The sequence below is a fragment of the Melanostigma gelatinosum genome (assembly GCF_949748355.1).
Source record: "Melanostigma gelatinosum genome assembly, chromosome: 1".
NCBI lineage: Eukaryota > Metazoa > Chordata > Actinopteri > Perciformes > Zoarcidae > Melanostigma > Melanostigma gelatinosum.
Genome location: NC_136634.1, coordinates 12,441,002 through 12,465,257, shown reverse-complemented (window position 1 = coordinate 12,465,257; position 24,256 = coordinate 12,441,002). Strand labels below are relative to the sequence as shown.

General features: G+C 43.4%; 1 protein-coding gene across 1 annotated transcript in view; it reads left to right on the top strand.

Annotated features, from left to right (window-relative positions):
* The window catches only part of mctp2a (multiple C2 domains, transmembrane 2a), a 31,146-nt gene extending 18,393 nt beyond the window's left edge, over nt 1-12,753 (top strand). Inside the window, exons 18-23 of the mRNA XM_079271366.1 lie at nt 2,242-2,361; nt 3,437-3,478; nt 8,195-8,304; nt 8,404-8,513; nt 9,678-9,772; nt 11,891-12,753. Of these exons, the coding sequence (XP_079127492.1) occupies nt 2,242-2,361; nt 3,437-3,478; nt 8,195-8,304; nt 8,404-8,513; nt 9,678-9,772; nt 11,891-11,950 (537 nt within the window). The 3' untranslated portion in view covers nt 11,951-12,753. The remainder of the gene's footprint in view (nt 1-2,241; nt 2,362-3,436; nt 3,479-8,194; nt 8,305-8,403; nt 8,514-9,677; nt 9,773-11,890) is intronic.
* The last annotated feature ends 11,503 nt before the right edge of the window (nt 12,754-24,256 follow it).

The following is a 24,256-nucleotide window of genomic DNA, read 5'->3' as shown; positions in this document are numbered from 1 at the left end:
CACTCAGCTGCTTGCTAATAAAACATAAACCACTTAGTGGGGAATTAGTTCTGTCTCCATTTCACAGAAACTCTGGAGAATGCGGGGAGACAAGGGAAAGCTTTAGTCCTGCCTCTGCTCATTACTGCGGGATGTCTGACGGCAAAGTCTCAGTCTGTGCACCTGAGTGAAGGAATCCGAGAGCTTTTCCCAGATGTTTCTCTCCATCGTTTTTATTGGTGTTAAAAAAAAACAACCATGTACATTCTGAACACATGGGCTGACATACCATGAGGGAGGAATTGAGAAGATATTTCTGACAGTTTTGGTTTATACCCTAATTTAAGCACTCAGTTTAGACACTCGGCATTGTATTTCTGTAGGCTTTTATCTTGTCCACTGAGCCAGAACGCGGTGAGCAGAAATTTGCATTAGTGGGCGATTATGAATACCTGTGACAGATTCTCTCTGCCGGCTCCCTGGGCGGAAATGAATTGGCTCCCTCTGTTGACTTGCACAGGAAGACAGAGACCAAGCAATTAGACTTTAGTGGTTAATGTAGCAGCTTTTGCAGGGAGGGCAAGGAGGTTCAACATTCCTGCTGGGCTCATGTCAGTTTCCAGGCACATTTCTCCCCCTTCTCTTTCTCCTTTTTTTATGAGAATACTGGGAATATGACAAGCTACCTGTCCACCAGCCAGCTGAATTCCTCTGGGGTGATGGGAGCGTCGCTTTAGAGTCGCCTCATGGGAACTGAGGTGACAACAGATGACGTAGGTTATTCATAACAGAGATGAGATGTGCTGCAGCTACCTCTGCACATCATGCATATTCATTGTTTACCTTCTTTTTTTATCCGCCACCAGCTCTGGTTTGTTGCTGCATACGTAATTCAAATGAGCTCTAAGAATAACATATTGTTCCTAATGTTCATTTATTTATACCTTGGTCATCCTGCTGTGTTTCTGCATTATGCTTTGACTCACCCACTATCTCCCAGGTTGTATTGAGGGATACTAAGCAGTACAGTGGTGACGCCTAGGGCAGTTGGGCCACAGTGTTGTCTGCATTACTCACGGTTCACGTTTCCCTGGTGGCTGTTTGAACCTAGGCCTGGTGTGGCAGTAGGTAGACCGGCCCCCAGAGCACCATACACAGACCCTGTGCCGTTGCTATGACAGGAGCAGTCTGCTGTTTACAGACCTGCTATTGAGGCCTGAAGGCCCCAGTGGTTCACATCCTGTCTCGGGCTTAACTCGAACATATTGTTCATAGTCTAAGCACCCTCAAGCACTTGGAGCCTAGACTGCACGGTGCTATCATCGTGTGGGTTCAGCTTAGCGGTTCTACTGTTTTGAAATAAACTTTGTAAAAAAAAAAAACGTAAGAAAGTAGAAGTAATGTGTGCAAAAGGATGCATTAATTATAGAAAACGTTGTATACAAAGCATGAGGAAAAATTGACATTGTGAAAGATGTCTGCGGCAAATATAAGTGGACCATATGTTGGATGTATTGGCACATAATCACACTCTAATAGATTTTAAGATTCAACTTGCTGTGGGGGACATTTTTATTTCATCCCTGTCAACCGGCTGGTGTGATCCTCCTCACACATTCCTGATCATTTCAGTTGGAGACGGACTAATTAGGCTGTCACTAAATGGGTTTAAATGCAGCCGTCCAATTAGTGCTCTGCTGTGAAATGCAGTGGGTGTTGTGCAACGTGCTTAGCACCACTCCTTTACAGAATTATGAGGGATTACTCATTCAGTGGGATCCATCTTATTTCCACCAGGGGTCTTGGCTTTTCTCAGTATCATCGCCATGGAGGGGGTAAATGTTGCAAATGCTTCTCCAGTTGCCATATGCGCCTCGTCAGAGAGCCTCGCTGCTTCCGCATCTAAGACGATTTGATGTGCCAGTTAAAAGACAGCATACCATGCCTATCCATGTCATACTTTCTGTTCCGCAGTAAGACACTCTGCCAGCACAGTGTTACTGGTGTATATAAATAGGATTTCAAGATATTAAAAGTTGTTCCTGAATGTCTGTTACTTTCAAACCACTAAGAGTAAAATCTGTTTCCATCGGCTGTAAATCTCAGAGGCTTTACGGGCTGTAGTGCTTTTCATGAGATTTAGAACGTGGTTAAATCCATTATATATTTTGTTTTGGGAACAGGCTTGCTGAGATTTGAAAGCTAGGCCCCTGCTACAGTGTGATGGGATTTGCGTTCCACTGTCATGTCCTGTCTTCTCAGATCTTCCTTGTGACGGTGTGGCACTGGGAACTCTTCATGCTGCCCCTCTTCCTGCTTCTGCTCATTGGCTGGCACTACTTCCAGCTCTCTACAGGGAAGGCCAGCTCCAACCAGGACCCGGTGAGTGACGTGGACTCCCAGCTCTCCAGTGCTCATCCATACACAGCTGTAGATGCATGTCAACTCCGGTCAAACCCTGTTGGAATGAAATCCTTTTGGCACACAGTGGGCAGATTGCAGTTTTAAAGTAATGTCAATTAACAACTCTTGCACTTGCATGTAGACTGTATAATACAAGAGATGATCTATAAAATGCACCTCACAGTACAGCCAGTTGTAGCAGCATTCCCCATTTATAGCTGGTTGAACTAGTTTCTACATTTTCTCAAGAGGCCCAATGAAACACCAAGCAGTAAGACTCAAATCACTGTAAATGTGTGTATTGCATATCGTCGGTTGATTTAGCATTGTCACATCTGTAAATGCAGGACTATAGTTCTCTCCACAACACGCCACTATCTCCTCTCTTTCTACTGTTATGGAGATGATGTTTGCCCTACACATGTCTGTGAAGGTTAATGCTGTTCACACTTCCGACTGGCCCCCAATTTCATTGTGTTGTAAGCCTTCTCACCGGCCAGCCGAGGGCCTGGCCCGCTCACACACCCTCCCCAAAGCCACATCCCCGGCCCGGTGATTGTGTTTATGGCTGCTGGCAAAGATGCCGTCCCTGGGCAATGTTAAAGTCCAGGCTCACCCTCATATCCAGTGTTGAGACACTGCCACCCCTCTGTGACCCTCTGGCCGGCAATGGCACAGCTCTGTTCCGAGGCAATGTCACAGTGTGCAACACATTGGGGTCAGGGATGACTTGATATAAAGTGATCTAGGCAACAGCATCCAAATTAAATGTGTTTTTTTTTTTTTTTTTTCCTCTTTCTGTTTTTCTGTGTGCTTATGTTGTGGAGAAATGAGATTGCTTCGGTGTGACAGTGCTCTTGTGAGGAAGGCCCTCTTTCACCTCTCCTTTTGTGTGAGGTCACCCCTGTGATGCAGTCTCTATGGAAACAAGCCTCTCCCAATAGGGGTGAATGTACTCAAAGAAAATTTCATTACTAGGTGTTTGTTAAAAATGCTCCAGTGCCCACATGTCCCGTTCGTTTGAAATCACCCTCTACCCTTTATTTTCTCTTAGGTGAACACGAGCATGGGTGACGACGAAGAGGAAGACGAGAAGGTATTTTATCTCGTCTCTTTCTAACATTTTACGGGATAATATGTTTTGGTGGAATGTTGTCGCTTTTCATTTTGCACAATAAACATAAATATATCTTTGAGGACAAACCATGAAAACAAACGGTTTTAACATTTCACAGTGACATTGCTCAATGGCTTGTGTAAAAATCATTTTGGAACTCATCAGAAGCGTGAACCCTGCTAATATTTCTTTCTGAATAACCGAGGTTAAATCAAACGCATGACAGTGTCTGCATTGTCTCGGCTGGGTACAAATTCACGATACAGCAAATGGCTGTTATTCTTCTACAAATAAACACTTGCTTCTTGGAAAATAGTAGAACCTGTATGGCTCTTTGGTAAAATATGATCTATGTCTTTTCTGACTATGAATAGAAATATTTTCATGCATCCCCAAATGAGGGCAACATCTCTGAAACAGTTGCAGCATGTAGATCTTTATTCTGTTCCTCTGGTAATTCAGTGTCACTCTACAAATGCACTCCGCCGAGATACTGCAGCCCTTTGAAAATCCATGAATCAAATTTAAACAGCACCGTCAATCGATTTTTCACAGTTAGGGTTAAGTCGGTCGATTTTTTTTATTTTTTTTTGTGCCATCATTTTCTTAACAGTGTTGAGAATGACCTTTTACAACCAGAACAAATGAACAAAGTAGAATAACACAGCAGTAAACTTTACTTTGCCCTGAAGGTTATCAGTCATTTTCACTTGTTCGTTTGCGAGAAATCATGAATGATCATTTTTATTAATGTGTCTCTCTAGTGTCTCTTGAAAAACAAAACAGGAAATCTTTAAGTAGCCTGAAAATTATACTTCCCCACAGCACATAATATTCAATTACACTCATCCCACTGTTTTCTGTAAAGAAAGAAGAGTTAACAGGGATGTGTATTATTGCTTTATGGCAATGAAGTGTGGAGCTAACGCAAAGCCTCCAAGCAATGACCCTTGTGCTGCGTGTCTAGGCCCAGGATTCATATCCATAATGCGCTCAATATATTCTGCTGTGATGACCTGAGGCTATGAAAAAAGCCAGCTTCTTTTAAAAACACAGGCACATCCACCAAATCCTGTCTGAAAGGATGGGCTAATTCCCAGATGAAACTCGCATGATATGTCTGCACACACAAAGTGGGAAGCCGCACTTGCTTTCATTGCTAGGAACAGGCAAACTGGTGCTTAAACAAACAGCAGTGACACCGGAAATTCTGTGTATTTATGAATATTGAATCGGACAGGATTACCGTTACGCACTGAATTTAATATCAGAGCAAAATAGAATGATTATTACATTTATCTTCACCTTGAAACCTCAATATATAATAGAGGAATGTTGACCATTTATTTTACTAAAAAAAGCAGTGTCTTCAGACAGGTTAAAGATTCTCTCAATAAGCTGCACGTGTTTGAAAACTCTTAAAGCTTTTTGAAAGGTTTTCCATGAGCCTCCCTAAGCCCTTTCACACTCCGAGGAAATGAAATATCTCCTTTCATTTACTAATTAAGCAGTCACCCATGTTTGTTTTAAGCTGTCAGCTTTAATTTAAAGGGACTTTTTTGAAAGTCTTGTTATGGTCTTGCTGTCACTTGAATGTGATATCATGCAGTTAGATCAAGCAGTGTAGCTTTACACCTCCTATCAAAGTCTTCTTTAAAAATATTTGGGGTTAAAGAGTGATCAGTGTTAAATTTGATGACTTCAAAGCCTTTGCTTCCCCCCCTAGTCTTTCCTCTCGCATGCAAATAAAGGCTTTTCCCTCTGAGCAGGTTATGATTACCACTCAAATATGTTTTGTATCCCCCTTTTTCCCCCTTGAGGAAGGAAATATTTAAACCTCAGACAGAGCAGCAAGAATGTGAAGGCATGACGTTAAAGAGAGACGAAAGGCACGGCAGTGTTACAGCAGGATAATACAGAACAGATTCTCTGACTGTGAACAAATCTGTCCTCAGGGAAAGAGACAGCTTACAAATTATGTGTGGGCAAAGTGACTTCCCTTTGGCCTTAGGTATCAATTGTGCAGATAGACCATATTTAATCATAACATAAAGAAACAGAGAGGCAAAACAAGTCCCTAGATCTCCAATGAAAATGAAAAGGGAAGATGAAACGGCCCTTTCATTGCCCCCCGGCTGGCAGTGCTGGTCTGGGGTTGACTTGCTCCCAGTGCCTTGCCCGGGGGAGTTTGGGGGGAGGGGGAGGAGGTGATGGCGGGGGTGCTAGACTGGACTATGGGGTTACTCCATCTCTCACCCGATAGTCCACAGTCACCGCTGGGTCTCCTTGAGCACACCGGTCAGACAGACTGCTGCTGTCACGATCTGTGGCGTCCATTACTAGAGCTACCGCAATCTACCCACCAACACATTAGAGCCTCTGAAAGCTTTTTTTCTGTTTTATCCCGGCAAATTGTTTGTTAGTTTATCTCATCTCCATGTGAGATCATTTTCCTGGAACAGGTGTTTTTCATTTCGATGCACTTCTTGTCTTTGTCAACAAAAAAAAGTCACTAGAATGATATTCGGTCTCAGAATTCAAATTTGGCACAGTTTATTCTAATTACAATGATGCTAAATGAGCCTTTCCCAGCCTTTGATAACACCCCACATGTCTGTGAGAGTATGTTTACCTTTGCAGGAGATCAAATTGGTTCTCCATTACCGCACCTTAAAAGCAAGCTTTTACAATTTTATCTGAAATGTGAATATGATTTCACCCAGGTTTTCTAATCAGCAGACATTTAGGATTCATTTAGACCATCCCCAGTTTACCCATCCTTTTCCATTTCAGAAGGAGATCTTTTTACTATTTTTTGTTTTCTCTGCACTCGTGTACACGCTGGAAGAAAAATGAACAAAGATAAAGAATATTATCAAATGATTAATGTAGGAAGGACTTCAGTTTTGGTCGCTAAGGAGATGGAGGACTTGAAGAATCTTAAAGCGCATGAATAATGATAATCACGAGAGCTTTGCCTGTCGATGCATACTTCAGAGTCTATTTGTCTGTTTTTCCTTTAAGAAATGAAAGACAATATGGTGTCTCTTTTTTTTTCCTGCCGGAGCTGTATTTCTGGCTGAATTTACCTTGCAAGTGTCTCAAGTGCAGTTAAATAATGCTTCATATCTCTTATTAGGTAGGAATTCTAAATTGCGTAATTGGGTCGCTTAAACAAATGTAAATGGGAAAATGAAAAGGAATGTGAGCCGAACTGATGAGGCTTAATATCCAGAGAGCTATCATTTGTCAATGCGAGGCTCTCTGCGTCCATCAGCTGCTCACGGCACAGATTGGAATGGCTTTTAGCAGACTCTACCAGTGCTCCCCGCTTTTAAAATAAACCGAGGACAGAGAGCTCAATTAACACCTGATGTGGAGTAAAGGACACGCAGGAAGGTTTTCTCAGCCCCCCCCCCCTCCCCCATTCAGTGGAGTGGAGTAAGATGACGCATGAACACAGACAGTCCTCTTTCCCCATGATGAGACCATGAGATGTTGATCTCAAGGAAAGCATATTTGTGATAGTTTTCCCTTTTTTGGACAGCGCTGAGCCTCCAGTGTCGGTCCAGACCCCAGCTTGGTGGGGGAGGCTCTGCTAGTGTGGGAATTGCTCTCTTCCTGCGCCTTCCGTTGAGAAGAGTGGGCCTGACAGTGGGGAGTCTCTATGTGCTGGCAGGCCGTGTGTTCCCAGGGGCTGCCTCATGAAGCTCTGATAAAGGCATTCTGTCTGGACCCTGTCAATGCACACAGGCCGCGGCTCCGGCTGACTTGTAACATAAACATATCGACATCCCCAAGCCTCCTGCTAGGGTTCATCAGAGCGCCCTCCCCCATCACTCTCATTCCCCTTCTTCCCTCTCATTCTTCCTCTCCCGCCCTCTGTCATCATTCCTGTCATTATTTCCTCCTTTTGATGTGAGGCTTCTCAGCTCTCTTTAGCTTGTGTTACTTGTGTTATCTCTAGTCACTCCTCTGCCTCTGGAAGGCTTCACACCCGTTGTTATTTCTAGCCTTGATGGGATCACATTTATTTTTTTATTTTGAGCCCCCCCCCCCCCCCCCTTAGATGTTGATTTATGTCTTTGCCTGGCTCAGTCATTATTCTATCAGTGCATTAAAAGCAGATAATACTTTATGGGCAGTGTTAGTTGACACGTAGACAAGAATCATGCCAGTGACAACATCCAACTGGTGTTTTAAGCAGGGTGAAGTGTTTTTCTCACGCGGAGAAAGTGTTCGGGTAGGTTAGAAAGCCAGACAGATTTCTAAAAACATGTTCAAACTTGTCCCGTGCAGGCTGCTGGAAAGGAATCTTTCCTAAGTCGTGAAGCCCCTGCTCTTCTATAGTCGTCTCGTCTGGCTGATTGCGGATGGCCATTTTGTGTACTTTTCATCTAGCAGAGAGTCTTGATTGTGCTGCACTTGTGCAACGGCTCTATTGTGTGTGGCGGACAAAAGCTGAAATCTCTCAGCCATCCACATAACCGCTTCAGAGCACTGAGTCTGCCTCATCTTCTAAAGCATAGTCTGAAGATGTACAGTGTTTGCTCATTATGGGCCATTCAATAGATAAATCACACATAATAGCACAGCAGAGATAAACTGCTCTTTGTCTACCCTGCCCAACAACTGACATGCAGTGTACCTCATCAGTGTCTCTGCATTTTCTTTTCTTTTTTGTTTCCTTTTTAGGAATCCGGAAAAAAGGGTTTGATGGATAAGATACATATGGTGCAGGAAGTAGTGCTGGCTGTCCAGAACATTTTGGAGGAAATCGCAAACATCGGAGAGCGAATCAAGAAGTAATTTGACCGTTTTATATTTATCCTACAAAATATCTTTATGTAAAAAAACGTTTCAGTAGATCGTCAAATTAATCTGACACACTATTTCTTTTATAGCATATTCAACTGGTCTGTCCCCTTCTTGTCATGCCTGGCCTGCTTGATGCTGTTTCTGGCAACGGCGCTGTTGTATTTCATCCCTCTGCGATATATTGTGCTGATATGGGGTAAGTGCTACATCGAATTAAACTGTTTAATTTGTCAAATTGTAATAAAAAACAAAAAAACATTTGTGCAATCAAAACTTTATTCCGTGAACACCTAAAGCTGACAAACTCCCACGATTTAGATCCGTCATTATTGTGACCAAAACACACTGACAAGCATATAAATCAATGCCCATGCCATTGTTGTAAAACAAAACTCTTATTCAAGCTTCATAACTGCAAATCCATGATTTAATAAAGTACAGTCATTTAAGAACTCTGCCATGCCTACACCTCTGCAGATGCACAGAGATCAGACAGCTGCAGAGGTTTGCTCCGCTCAGTGTGTGCTGATGCGGCAGAGGGGAGGCCTAAGGTTTGTGTGGAAACAAAGCAGAGTAGCAAGCTGCATATAATACATGATGTCCTTGGGCAGTCTGTAGGCTCCTGGTCTAGCCTCTCATTATCCGCTGTAGTCATACAGAATAGACAGTCATCTCAGTGGTCAGGGAGATATGCTGCCCTTAACGGGCTCTCCTCCTCCAGCTGAAAGCCCACAACCACTGTACTTCCACACTGCCTTCAACACAATCAATACCAAAAAACCATCATATCAAACAAAAAACACACAGCCTGAGACACTCCTCTGCCTCCCCAGTTAACCCCCATCTCTGTGGTTGCAAGGCAAGCCTTTCAAGTTGCTTGCACATATTTAAGTCCTTAGGTTCTTTGTCTGCATGTTGAGGTACCGGCGGTACCAAGCTGAGAATATAATGGTCCCATTACAGGACCCTGGAGATCGTGTTTTTTTTCTCTCTCTGGTGCTATGTGCAAAGTAAATATAGATTATGCTGGAAATGATTACGTTGAAGCCAACAGAAGTGAGGAAAAGTTTTCATGAATGCCTGCGTCTTATTTTCCAATGACTGTTGTTATTCATCTGCTTTAATTGATTACGTATTGCGTTACCTCGTCTTCATTGTATTGGTCCGGCTTGAATTCAGTTTGTCAAAAATGAATCAATTGAAACCGCGTCATATAACGCAGTTGCTGATACACCGGTGGGAACTCTATAGAGAACATAGATAGAGTTACACAACTCTTTTTATTATTCATTTTTGACACTGTAAAGTATGCTGGTTGGCGGGACACCTTTTATTTATTAATGTGTTCTTGTTTTCACAGGTGTTAACTCATTTACCAAGAAGCTGCGCAACCCATATACTGTTGACAACAACATACTGGATTTCCTCAAGAGGGTGCCTTCTGATGTTCAAAAGGTAAGGGTCCAATTTTGCAAACAGATAGCGAAGGAATTCCCTGAAGACGTCTGCATTATTTGCTGTACCAGAATTCCCAAGTGTTGCGGAAATATATCCTCTGGCTTTGTTTGATTATTAATGGACTCTCGCCTTTAAAGCAGCCCTGGCCCAATTATTCCTCAGCGCAGCTCCATGTAGTCGCCGTATTGCCTGCATGCTCAGATCTGTCCTCAGCCATATTGCTGCAGCCTCGTCCGTTATTAGCAATTTTGTCCGTCTGATTGAAGCGCTGTGACATTAAAGTTGGTGATTGGCCGAGGGCTGGCAGAGGGCTCCTGACGTCGCCGACTGTTGTGTCAGCGCAGAGACTCTGATGTGGCCTCAGTCACTTCAGGGCGGCAGAGTCAATTAATGTAGTCGTGAGCCCCAGTCGTCTTGCTGGGTGCCATATGTGATTACATATTAGCCATGGCTGATATGTCATTTGCATTTACATCACAGAGCTGAGGAGAGCTGTCAGGGTCTTGTAAGTGGTGCTGGGTGCTCGCCGTTCTCTGACTTAGAATTTTGCTCAGCCAGGAAATGAAGTGCCACACGGTGCCTTCATCTCCCAGGTAACTCGCCAGACTGAATTCAGCGAGAAAGCCTGACAGTCTGGATCTGGAAAGACACTCTCACCCCCAGTCTGTTTCTCTGCGGCACCCTTGATGTCCTCCTGCAGCAAGCCATTGCTGACTCCTCTGTGATGTTGGAGGGAGCCTGTGTTGTTTGAGATTTGGCTGACTGAGTTGGCAAAACAAGGTGGTGAATACATTTTGATTCGGAATCCTTTGTATGTTTGAGCTTTGAAAATGACTCGCTTTCAAATCTCATGGAAACAATACTTTTTAGCCTGGTTTAAAGGAGAAAGTACATCTTGAAAATAGCTCCAATCATACAAAACAAAACACCCTTAAGATTCATCATAAGTACGTTTTATTATGTCCTGTGAAAAATAACCTTAACATCATATACACAGGAGACCCAAAACAATAGACGACATATTTTGTTTTTGTTGACTTGGAACTTCAAACCTCTGATAGGTGTGGACACAAAAACACCACAAAGGCTGAAAATGTACTCCTGTCTTTCTTGCAAATGTGACTTGGCAATTAGTGCCTGTGCACATCTACAAAGTCCGCCTCAAACGGGGACTTCTGACAACACTGTGTCTGTCCCGAAATAAGAAGCATCTGTCAGTTCTGAGGACAGTTTCATGTTCTGATGCAGGAGGCAGTCACTTTGTTCCCACATTCCATCTCCCATTCTAATAATGGAGAGCCGCTAATTAGCATATAGTTCTTACCTTTATTCAACAGATTTACCGTATTGTTGGAGCTCAGCAAGCATGCTTCAAAAGCAACTTTTCAAATTCCAGCTCTTCTCCTTTTCAGTTTAACCTATCATCAGTCCTCTTTGGATTATGTAGGCAGTTTTAAAGGAAAATGGACAATTGAATCAAATTTTTGAATGTCAAAGAGAACATGATTCTACAACGCACATTTATTTTGTAAATCCATTTGAAGATCAAGGCATTTCTGGAAAAATAAATCCTAAGACATTCGCCAATCTATCTACAGCTTAATTCCACACATGTAACTAGCTGGGAAAAAAAGTCTAAATGTCACAGTGCAGGTCTTGTTTTTCTCTGAAGAAATCAAAGTCACACCAAGGGGCTGTGAAGCCACGAAGAAAGTTACACGTCAACCGATTACTCAAACAACACTCGCTTGATACAGTTCTACAGTCTCAGGCATCAACAAAGTTTTCTTGAGGAGACATAACTTTCAGTGAAAGATTATGCAGTTTGCAACTCCCTCACTGGCCTGGCAGGTCATCCCAACAGTTGATTTCTGTTTCTAATATTGTGATTGTGGTGCAGAATGAGGGGGGCGTACGCTGGTACGGAACCCTTGACTCTTCAAATCCTTCCTCCCTGTGATTAATCCCCTCTGCTCCTGTGTTTAAAAAATGATTCATTACAGGCGAGCCCGCCTCGCTTTCCCCTGCACCAGCTCTCCTCAGGGGAGCCATTACCGTGCGCTCCACTGAGCTCGGATTACCTGCCTCTGACCAAACTCCTGTTTGTTTTTACAGGTGCAGCACAGCGCGCTGAGAGCGCCCACCAGCCAGAACCAGCCGCGGAAGAAGAGGTAAGCGTTGCTGGATGGAAAGGCTGGTCTCCTTTTGAATACGCTACGATGCAGTCCACCTGACAACAATGCTCCAGTGCCAGCAGAGCCTCTGACCCATGTGCACCTCCTTCCCTCCCCCCCCCCACCATACCATCCTAACTCTGGCCCCTGCTGCTGAGGGGCAGCCAGCCGCTCTCTGGCTTGTGTGTGTGCCACCCCCCCTGACAGAGGCTGTGAACTGCAGCAGCTAGAAGGGCAGCACATGGCGCTGTCAATCACAAGCCTGGAGGTAAAGAAAAGAGAGCGCCGCAAGGCTCAGCCTTCATCTTTGGATATCATTTAGAAAAGGAATGAAAATCGCCGGGTTTGGCTTACCTTAGACCTCTAATGTTTTGCTTCTTTTTAAATTCTTTTTTATTTACTTTGAAACTGAGAAATTTGCCTTCCGGTCAAGTTAATACAACTTCAACCGGACATGGAAATGTTTTTCTTTTTTCATGTGTTAATATAATTAAAGATCAAAAGGTCATATATCTCGCAATAGATTTTTTGTGTTCTAATCAAAATATGTTTTCTCGCACATTTAACATATTAGGACAGAGTACTGAATGCTATTGTTTTTGTCGTAAGGATTTAATGTATATAATATAATTCTGTCAGCTTTCTTATTTGTATGTCGGCAACAAATATATATTTATGTATTGCATGTGCTTTATTTCCAGCTGACTTTTTATGTCACTGTATTAATTTGAGTTTTATTTCTACTCGGTATCTTGTCTGCTTCATCAAATGGAGAATTTGCAGGAGTCCTGAGTAAAGCATCTTGATCACTTTGAGCTCTTGTTTTTTGCCCGTCTTTTTTCAATAACTGCACTCTAGTGAGGATGGATTACACCACTTCTTTACTTGACTACACAGTAAACACATCTGATTACACAACACAGCCATTGGAACAGAGCTCACACACCGGCCACCGCTGTGCCTTGGTTACCGAGCTCACATCAAAGCTGTGTAGCTCCAGTGTGTTTCCTAATGCATTGCTTTGTTGCCTTCTCACAATAACAGGGTCCAGATGAGAGAGAGAAAGAGCTCATCTCACAGAGAGTACTCTCTCCATCCTCAGCACTTAGTGCTTTACATTTCCACTAAAATCACCTGGTCTATCTAATGGTTACACACACACACACATACTGGGTTTTTTTTCCATCCGTCTCCCCACAATACGTTTTCCAAGAAGAGGGTGTAGTATATCCTCTATCAATTTTCTCATCCATATTTAGTTTACATACAAAAAATATATTCTAGACACTTTGTCACAGTTGTCTACATAAGAGGCAGTTCACCATGTGTTTCCTCCTTTACCTTCTTTCTGTCTCTCTGATAGTAGACAAATGGCAAACACACTCTTTTAAAGTATTCAGAGTAAGAAGTGAAGTTGGGCTGAACTGAGCCTTGGACCCCACCACTGGGAGTTTGTTCTAACTGATTGGGGGACTGAGCATCGCGGCCGGGTTCCCCCCTCTTCAGCAGTAGCACGCTGGTGAAAGAGCATCCATCTGTGCTTTGTGAAGAGTTTGATTGGCTCAGGGGGACCTGGTGGAGCCCCGGGCTATCTCTTTTGACAGGCTGATAGAGACATCACTGGGCTCTCCCAGGATCTGCCACCAGGGGTCCATTTCAAAGTGAGAGGGTGTGGAGGTGACCCTGAGCTTCTGACGAGCTAAATCCCACACACTGGCTGAAACCCTCCTACATTCTTGGCTCCATTGGGGCTGGGGGGCTGGCTTTGGCTGTGCTGGGAGGAGGGCAGAGCCGGGGAGGGAGGTGTGGAGTCTACAAGGAGATCACTGGGAAGACCCGATGAAGTGTCCCCAAGAGGTGAAACCAATTAAGCAATATTCCCAGGGTCCACTTCTAATCGACATTTCAGCAAACATTCAAATTGCAGCACCGGGACATCTAAATCTCAGACAGAACCCATAAAAAGGAAGGCCTGAGATTTACTGGCCACATGGAGCCAAATTTAACTTTAAAAAAATACTGCCTTGCCTTGCCTTTGATGAAAAGCGATTTTTAAGTTGAAATAAGTGTGTCGGATGTGGCAGATATATCATTGATGCAAATGCTGCCAGTGACATTACGAGAATTCGTATGGGAGTACGGTTGCCTGCCTCCAAGCTGTCAAATCTTTGGATCTGTGGCACTGCGGTCATGGACTTGGATGTTCTCTGTATCATTCATATTCAATGGATCATACAGAAGAGTGTGACAGGGTTACAACAATTGTTGATTCGGCTCTGCATGCAACAATGCACACTCATGCTACCTACTCATACACACATATGGTGCACACGCAAGCTCCTCTTCAAAGAGGCGTAATCATATTTAAGGAATTATTCGTCAATGCTTTTTCTCCTGGGAGAGGGTACGAATCTCAGCAGAGGAAGTCACTGTGCAATATGGTCCCCGAATGCAGTGGGGGAAATCCCTGGATGTTCTACAGGCTTGCTAATGAACATTTGAGCCACACGGCAGTTAACATTGTCTGATCGCATTTCTTTTCCCCCGACTAGTTGTTGTTGTTGTGCATGGTGTGGCAGTGATGTCTTCATCAGGCTGTCAAAAAGGAAGTGCCTGCAGCTGTGGCGGATCCCCCCAGAGCCTGTCACACTCCTTGTTTCCATGGCAGTCCTTCAGGCGGCACCACAGGCTGGCTGTGTGCAAGGACCCATACAACCTGTTTTTTCAGCAGCCGCTCCTCTGATGTTCAGCCCCGGAGCGGGCGTCAAACTACCAAGTGCAGAGAGAGAGCGAGAACACTGCACCCTTTCTCTCTGTCGCAGTTCTGCGCTGCTTTACAAGGAGATGCATAGCAAAAAAAAAAGGAAAAAGAAACCTCATTTGAATAAGCCACTATTCTCAGCACCTCCTTAGTAATTGTTACATGTGCAATGCTGTTAAGGTTCTCTGACCTCTCTGAGGGACGTCATGTGCACAGTAGGACAAAGTAAGAAAAGCACGACTCATCGTTGACTTACATGTGTTAAAGCTCTTACGCATGTGTTATTTGGTCTGCTTGTACCACCTGAGAAGCAGGTCATGGAGATCAGTGGCTGCGCTCCATGTCTCAACTGGCCTAAATTAAAGGTGCAGAGGTTGCGGTCTGCCTCTAGACAGAACTCTGACACCAATAAAGAGCAGAATCTGCCAGGGCATCAACCTGGTGGAAAACGCAGTCCAAATGGCAGAACAGACTGAGTTTGCTACAGTTAGATTGTTCTGCCTATATGAGCACAGCTACCTGAGGAGGCTGCATGGGGAGCTTTCAAAATGATGCGGTTGCCTGCATTTGCTGTTCGTTCCAGATTGTAACTTAACCATTCGGCACATTGCTTTAGTCTCTCCCGATGATAGAATGTATAAATCATGGTAACCAGGATGGATGTTGTCTCTGGGAATAAGGGAGGGAATATGACTGCTATAACAACAGGGAGAAAAATAGTCGCTAACAGCAGCTGCTTACAGGAGCTCCAGTTTACTAATAATTCCTTTTGTGGCCCACAGTACACACTGGTGTTAAGACATGGCAAAAGCCATAATTCTTTATAGCATCAAGAATAGAAGATGGCCTTTAAGAGGCGAAATTAAATCATTGGCCTTTAAAAGCATCTCTCTAAGGGCCAAGTTGCATTTATAAATTCAACTGATTCTGCTTTAATATTATTCAGAGTGCATTAAAATGAAGACAACAGCTGGGATCATGCCCAGTCTCGTGAGTATTGCTTGAGCCAATGAGTGCCTCTGTGATGCAAAGCATGTCTGAGCGCAACCCGGCGTTGTGGGGGGGAGGGGGGGGCAGAAGGTCTCAGTGTTACAGGTGCAGGTTGACAGTTGCTGTTCCCGGATCAGAGGTTGTTGGGTGCTGACACCGGCAACAGGACAGCTACTGCCTGACTGAAAAACAATGTCACATGGGAACAGACACCCGGCCACCCAGCCAATCAGGCCAGCTACTGCCACAATCATGACAGTACTGCTTATGAGAACTACAAGAACCTTCAAACTCGTAAATGCTTTATTTTCTATGGCCACTGCATGGTATGAATGCACTTACTTTATGTTAAAAGACAGATAAACTGTTGGAGAAAATAACTGCACTGAGGCTTTGAAGAAAGGCGAGGAAATAAAGTGTTAAGCTTTCTAACATGTGGTGTTACATCAGTGCTCTATAGTTAGCACAAGCACATGTGTCGGGAACCAATACAAAGAATAATTGAACTGCATATTGCATTCTAATTAACAGTGATAGAACGCAATGTGACTCTCAGCCTCCTGAGGAAAGAGCACCATATTTTGTTTGATGAATCTGCTAAAGCCACCGCAAGTCTCGCCACTAACCCCTGGGGAATCAGGTATCATTAGAGATATGAACAGATCTGCCTTTTGTCTCGCTGAAAGAAGGGGAAAACACATTTCCTCCGTGCTGGCACATTGGTGAATGTGAAAGTGTTCAATATTAATAGCCTTTCATCAAGGACACAATTAGGACACCTCTATTTGACACATTCTATAGGTTCTGAATGAATATGGATATATGCTCCCAAGGAAGGAGCCACTAGCTGAATAACAAAGTGAAATCTCCAGCAGAATGAAGAATGCACGCCATGACAATCGGGGCATTTTGATCCAATGTGAATTTAAAAGAAGCAGGAGACTCTTATGTGTATTATTATTATTATTATTCACGGCCAAGGGCAAGTTGTATATTTAGCCAAATTAGCATAAATGCCGGTATACAAACAGACAAATGCAGCACATAAATAGGCCACATTTCTTTCATCTGGTACACTTGAAGCATTACTCCTCATACTTGGAAGACACATTGAACCTACTTGTGTGTTCCAGCATCTCTGTTCCTGTCAAGAGAATGAAAAAGAAAAAAAACCGATGAAACCCTAACACTGGTCATGGATCAGTCAGAGGTTCACAAAGAGCTGATCTGATTAGTGAGTGCGGTTTAGGGTATGTCGTTTTCTACACCAGAGGTTTGTGGCGCTGACTGCAAAGCTAAGGTGTGAAGAGGGCTGTGGTGAAGTGAGGAGACTAATCACATGTGTTTCACCCCTGAGCACCGTCTCCTCCAAGCTCTGCCACATCGTGACACAAGAGAGTCATGTAGCACACGAGCACAGTTAGGCCCATTTACCAGAGCGGCTAATTATCGGCTCCTACAAGGTCTTCAAGCTCCCAGGCAATGCATGCTCTCATTTCTGATTAAAAACATAAATGCGTGCAGAAAAAAAAGAGGATCAATTACAGCGAGGCAGAATAGATAACAGCCTCGTACCAGAGTAATTAGGCTGGGTGTTTCATCGGAACCGCTTGCTCTATGATGAAGGTTTAAAGAGTCCAGTGGCAGAAACACCACAACTGTGTTTGTTTTATTCATGCTGCTGCAATGTCACCCACCGGGGCCCAATTAGCCTGCGACTGATGCCTTAGAAAACCTTCTCGCTGCTCCTCTTTGACAGGAAATGAAAGCTGCTCTTGCTCATGTCCTTTGAGTGACCCGTGGGCTTCAACCTGTGAAGGGCAGACTGGCCAACAGCGGTGACTCCAACATGCCACCACGACCTCCCTCCTGCTCTCAGGCCATTTGCCAGTATATTTCATACCATTTAACTGTGTCAACAGAGTACGCCGGGGATAATGCGCCATGCTTTGGAAGTATTTAGGCTCAAGATTCAGTTCCACGCCACTTTCTCCTGGCTGATTTGATAGTGATGCTCTGCAATGTATGTAACGGCCTATTCAGCATTCCATGAGGGAGCACCACCATAAGGAATGAGCCTGATTGCAATGTTGGCTTGAGCTCTTACGCCGGCTTCAAACCGTTTGTCAAAGTAATTTTCTTAATTAACTTCGATGTGCTCTGATTAAAATAGTATTTACCAATTTACATCATATCAGGCAGCACTGGGTTTATATTGGCTTCCGTGGACGTAATGCATATGTTTTACCACAAGAGAGAGAAGCAAAGCACTAAATGATCTAGTCCCGCTTTGATATGGTATTATAAATACTCTCTTTTAGAGGACATGCTCATTTTAGCAAGCAGCTTCTTTTTCAGTCTTAATAAAAAATAACCACTGTTCTTAAAACCACTGTCATAGCAGTCCTTCACACCTTCTTCTTTTCTCCATTAGAAGTACGCAGTGCTTCATGTAATCCTTGAATTACTATACACACACTCACACACACACACAAACACGGACAGACAGTTTATTAGTTTCAATAGGCAAATGAAAAAAAAAAGTCTATGGTCCTTTAAGCAAGCAGCAAGAGACCAATTAGCAAGTATCTCTATTCAATTTCTCCATATCTCTACTTAGTGAGTGTGAGGGAGAGAGAGGTCTGGGGGGGGGAGGAGTTTGAGCGGTACAGACAGGAAGAGAGAAAACAAAGCCATCATCTCCCAGTGCTTGCCCTCCTCTCCCCTCTCCTCTGCAGCTCCAATTACTGGCTTCTCTCCCTGCCATCAGTATGCAGCAGGGCCGCTCTTCTCCTCCACTCGCCCCAGGCCATTGAATACGTTACCTCCGCTATGGGGCTCGGGGCTCAGGGGCACTGCGCCCCCTAACCCCCTGGATAATTTGGGATTCCTGCTCCTGCCTTGGAGAGCTGAAAACAAATAAAACAACCAGATAAATAAAGAAATAAGGTTGCCTCACAAATACCCAGAGATCTACTGATTTATTGATTTGTTCATTCCACTACTTATTATTTGTAAATCATTACTGATCTGCAGCCACCCACACCTAAACTGAGGCGAGACGATGAGACTGCACTTCACTCGGGCCAAAGTTTTGAGCAGCTGAAGCAGATGAATATCATTTCAAAAGTTTATTTCTCGTCGAACCAAATCAACCAAAATAAAAGTGTGTGTGTGGTCAACTTTATAGGCTAAAGTACATAATTGTCTCCATTGTTTTGCAGATATACACATTTTAAATGTATTATTTCAGTGTACATATATTTTTTATGTTCGCTTTATTCATGTTTGTAAATCACGCAAACATTTTTTGAACCTTGTAACATTCAATAGTAGATATTTTGTCTCCTCAGACGTCACTTTTTTCTCAGAATGAAAACCACCATCTGAAATCTCTTCTACTCGAAGCATTCTACAAAAACACAACCCTGTTTCTCTTTTAAGCAAAGACCATTGTCAGGTGAGAATAACCACTTTCCTTCTTTTGCACCCCAAAATCTGCACAACGCACTTGAGGCAAGTCTGCAAAGCTGTTCAAACTAGACTGCCTTTGGCTCAGATTTCTTTTCCATATCCTTGTCTTTGGCCAAGGTTTAAGGTTTAAGATAGCTCACAGCTACAGAACATACAAGTCTGATTGAAGCACTTCAGCTTTCATAGACAAAACACAAAGGTGTGTTTCAAAAATCATTTTTTGAAAAAATGAACAGAAAATATTTCACGGGCAAAAAAACATAATCTATGCCTCCTACATCACTACTTGTATCAGTATAACAATGCTTAAGTGGGAGCAGAATGTACTGGAAATGCATACAATCATGAGGTGGAATGAATAACAAAAGAGTGCTCCACTGCGGATCTAAATTGTAAAAGAGCATCTCTGTCTGTCTAGAGCCTTTTATGTTGACAAACACCTACACTGTAGTTCTCATGCAGTGGTCTGTGTCCACAGCTGCACTTCCCACTCGCCTGCGAGCAGATGTATTCTTTGCTCTTTTCGGTCTCATGACTGACTGAATTGTTTTGGAGATAGGGATAACAATGAAATCCAAAGAAATGGGGTGGAAACGGTGGCGTGAAAAAGGAGATCTTCCACTTCATTGTGCCGCTCGAGGAGGTAACTGAGAGCGAAACCCCAACGTGGGCCGTCCAAGTCAGATAGCACTCGCATCGCACCCATTCTCGTCACAGTGACACTAATGCCTGTTTAATATGCTTCTGTTTGTCCAAAAAAAAACTAGTTGGTGTAAATGATTACTAGATTACTTAATGTAGCGCTGAATCAATTCTCAAATGTGTCTGTCCCTGCTATACAGAGCAGGCGGGCTGGGGGAGCAGAGGGAGACAGTGAGGATGATGCAGCCATGGGGGAAATTACGAGACTATGAAGAAGACACTGTTGTTTCTCTCGGCTTCTTACGGGATTTTGTCAGTGGATGTAGCTTCAGTTTAACAGTTGGTAGCAACTGGTTCAGGCGATGTTAAATCTGCTGGCCGCATGACTTTATTTTGTGATATTGTCAAATAACACGTTCACAAATTCCACCGTGATGTAATGTAAAGGTGAGGTAATCCACTTACAATGATTAAGAGGCCCCGTTTTCTTTTTTCTTCCGTTACCAGCAGATTCCAGTTTCAACTTCAAGGCTTGTTGACCGCAATGAAGCGCTGCGCCATAATGGCCCATATGCAGAAAATTCTCCATTTGAAACAAACCACATACAAGGTGGATTTTGACAAGCTCATAAAGTATCATCTTCTTAAATGCCTTATGACAATGTAAGATTAATGACGGCCAATTCAGTGCTCATAAGCAGCAGAGGTAGAAGAGGCACCTGCTCCTCAAAGGCCACCTCTAATCATTCACATCTGGACTCCCTGCTGACATACTAACCTGCTGTTCCTAAGGAAAGGAGATCTGCCTCCCAGATCCTCAAACACTTTTCTGGGCCCGCCGTATTACTTTCCTAATTCAGCCCAGATGTGACGTCCCCACTCCGCCATCCTGTCCCCCCCCCCCCCCCCCCCCCCCCCCCCCCTCTGCTTCATCTCATTCCCACCTGCTAGCTGACCCGGGGACCCGAGGCCCAGACTCTCATTTGGTTTGCCTTTCTCAAAGTAAAGTCCTCTTCTTTGAATTGCCCAGCCTGGAGGGTCTGTAGTCAAGTCTGCATACTATAGTAAGTACTGGAATCTTACTGTCACATCCTCGCATGTCTTCTGTTGTCTTAGTAAGAATCCTCTTGTTCATCGCGGAGTGGTCAGCCCTCCATGTTGACTGACGACTGGTTCGGACTCCAGTCTGTTTGGCTACATGCACACTGTAACATCACCACAGCTATTCTTCGATACCACCCAATGAATTAATTAATTAACAAGCGTAATCAAAGTGATTTGGATGTTCTTGATACAAACAACTGATGATCGTGCATATTTTACAGTGTTACCCTTAAAAGATTAAAAAACGACTGGAATGAAAGAAATACTATTGGAGGATGAACACTACTGGTTAGCACTGACCGCCTGAAAGATCTCTACTTTAATTGGATTGCTTGGCTTCCCCAAGCTGATGGACATGCTTGTCTCTCAGGACCAGTGAGCGTCTGTCTCCACTGGATGGGCCCCAGTAAATAATCTCTCTCCCCTAAATGCTTACCGTTAATTGTGTTTTTTTTTCTTCCTCTTCTTCTTGAGATGTGGTGGGGGGAGGTGGGGGACGGGTTGTGGAGGGGGATAATTAAGACAATGCCTTTGCGCTTCACTTTGGAGCGCGGATCCCACTAGGGCTGAGGCAGGTGCCTCTTACTGGAAGAGACTTACTGACAAGACCTGCCAATCAAGCCGGCAGTGCTCTCCATTTCTTGAGCTCTTAGGTGCTCTATTCCCTTTTGTCCGTTTATTCCAAACACAGTTTTAAAATGCTGGGGATTAAGCAGGTAGCAAACAGGCCCAGTCTGTCTGAGGGAATCAGTGTTCCCCAGCCTACGAGTACATCGTCTGTCTCAGCCCGTATGCAGCGGCACTCATGGAAGGTTTTATCTTACAATTGATTAGAGCGCTCATACTTCAGAAGTGCAATTGCTACACGGAAATATAAACATTGCAAAACGTCTCTGACTTTTGATAAAAGCTACTGGGAATATGGATGTCAAATAGCAGTACAAATTAATTTTCTTTCTTTCATATTTAGTGTGTTTGCCAGCTACAATAGTTGTTAAGTTAGGTTTGTTGGGAAACGCCAAATAAACTCCTTGGTTCTAATGCCAAACTCTGTCCCTAAATTGTCTCTGTATTTCTTAATTGCTGCTGAGCATTTCCATGGAGTGTAGTGCAACTATACAAAGATTCTTTGAGGAACACAGAAGGGGACTCCTTTTTTGTTATTCTCATACCTGACCTGGAGGGCATTGTCAAGCTGTGCAGAACCGTTCAGACATAGCACATAGTTTAATTACATAATCAAGTCAAAAAAGGTAATGGTTGTGAATATAACACGCTGTATCCCTTTAAACTTGCTCCTCATCTTGTAGACAGGCTGGAGAGATGTGCCAGCAGCTATTCACAACGAAGCGGGAAAGCAGGTCATGGAGTCACGGCCACTAAGAGCCGCTGTGCTATAGAGTCCCACCGACAGGCTCGTACAAGGCCAGGGCCTCATCTGGCTGCAATGCCAGAATTTAGGCACTGAATACGGTCCACTGTTGAGACATATATAGAAAAGATATCCTTGCAGCAATAAAACAGAATTAATCCGGCCCGAATATTTACTCACTGTTGAAAATGAATAAATGTTTAATAAAACAAAGAAAACCAGGATATGTTTACCTCGTAGATTTTGTTAGATTTTCATGTAATGTGTTGTTTTTTTTACATTTTTATTTTTGAAAAATGGGCAGCCTCTTGCTTTGTGCTAAATGTGATATGGAAGTTAAGTGAATGGGAGAGTGTTTCTGAATTCCCCAGCAACCATAGCCACTCGTCACACACAGACAGGAAATGGACAGCCACTTTGGGGAAATTCAATTCAGTTGTCGTCCACTGTGAAAAAGATTGAATCATGTAGGCATTTGAGGTGATTTAATGGTGTTAACACACGCACAGTGGAGCTCCATGACTTACGCTGCACAGGCTTTGGATTATTGAGTTCAGTGTAAAATCAGTCACTTCTCCAGAGTCCATTTGACCTGGAGAAATGGATGGACATTAGCGGGAATTCTGAAAGTGATCCATTTTTTGGGAGGATAAACCAGTGATGGATTTTGCCTCAGGTGCTGTTTTAACAGTCGCTTGAAATTCACTGGATCTCACTTCTACTATGTCTTTCGTCAAATGCATTGTGGTAACCTCAGATTTGTACACTTTTTAAGTATTTATGCAAGTTCCGATATGTTGAAAAAGATTATAGCACGGGGTTGGGCTCAACGGGTTGAAGCTGCCTTTGTCTTTCCTTGATGTGGCCAGAAGGGCCAGAAGGTCTGGTGCATCGATGAGCCTGGCCAATGAACATTAGAGCACCTTTCATTTGAAATGCTGGTGAATTGTAAGCTTTGTGAGAGACCGTTCGTTCAATCAGAACTGAGAGTGAAGGTCTCTCTGTGAAAGATGGCGCTGTAGTATAGTGGCAGCATTTTCACCAATAATTGATCGCACACAGAAACAATAAAAATCATATTCATGATATATGCTATACTTGTTATGCTGTTCTTTAGTTATTGCTACAGATAGACCAAAAACAGTCAATGATGTCATACAGCACTTTGACGTTCTTTATGGACATAATGCATTTTCTGTTTCCCCCTGCCAACCTCCCTCCATTAACTGTTGTTATGTATCTTTGCGAGAAAAAATATGGCCGAAGGGTCCTTGGCTTTAAGCGTAGAAGATAAATTCTCCTGTGATGAGTTCAGCATTTCTTCTGCCACTCAGCCAATGTTTGAATGAAGATTTGGCATCCAGTAGTTGTAACCTCAGGATAAAAATATATTCACTTTGGTCCGGCCGGTCAGATCAAGCATGTCAAAGAATGGAAACGTTTGCTGGTTTCAAACATTTTGGTCACGTAGTGTGTAGGGAAGATGGTCTCTGGGGACTGCTAGCAGGGATTTTCTTCTCGTGATACTCATTCAGTATTCCCCTTTAAGCTATATGGTGTATAAATTGTCAAAATTATTTAAAAAACCAGTACGAAACAATTTCCAGTTTATTTTGTTACTTTGTACTTGTTATCACACTACAGGGCTGCAGGGCTGTCAATACAGTGCACGATGTTAAGCACAGTGTGTCTTTGAGTCCACTATCCATGATCTAATATAACGATTTAAAAATGTACAATATACAATTTCAAACACCATCACAGTCTCTTTTGCCATAAAATCCATTTAGAATCCTAAAATATAATTTTCTAATTTATGTTAATTTTGTTGATTCTCTTTCATTCAAACATCAACCCCGGACACTTTATAAACTGTGTATTACCATCAAGACTCCCACTGAATTTCTCGGAAGTTTCTCTGAGTGGCCAGCAGACTTGACCTTGAGTTTCACTTTTTACACTTG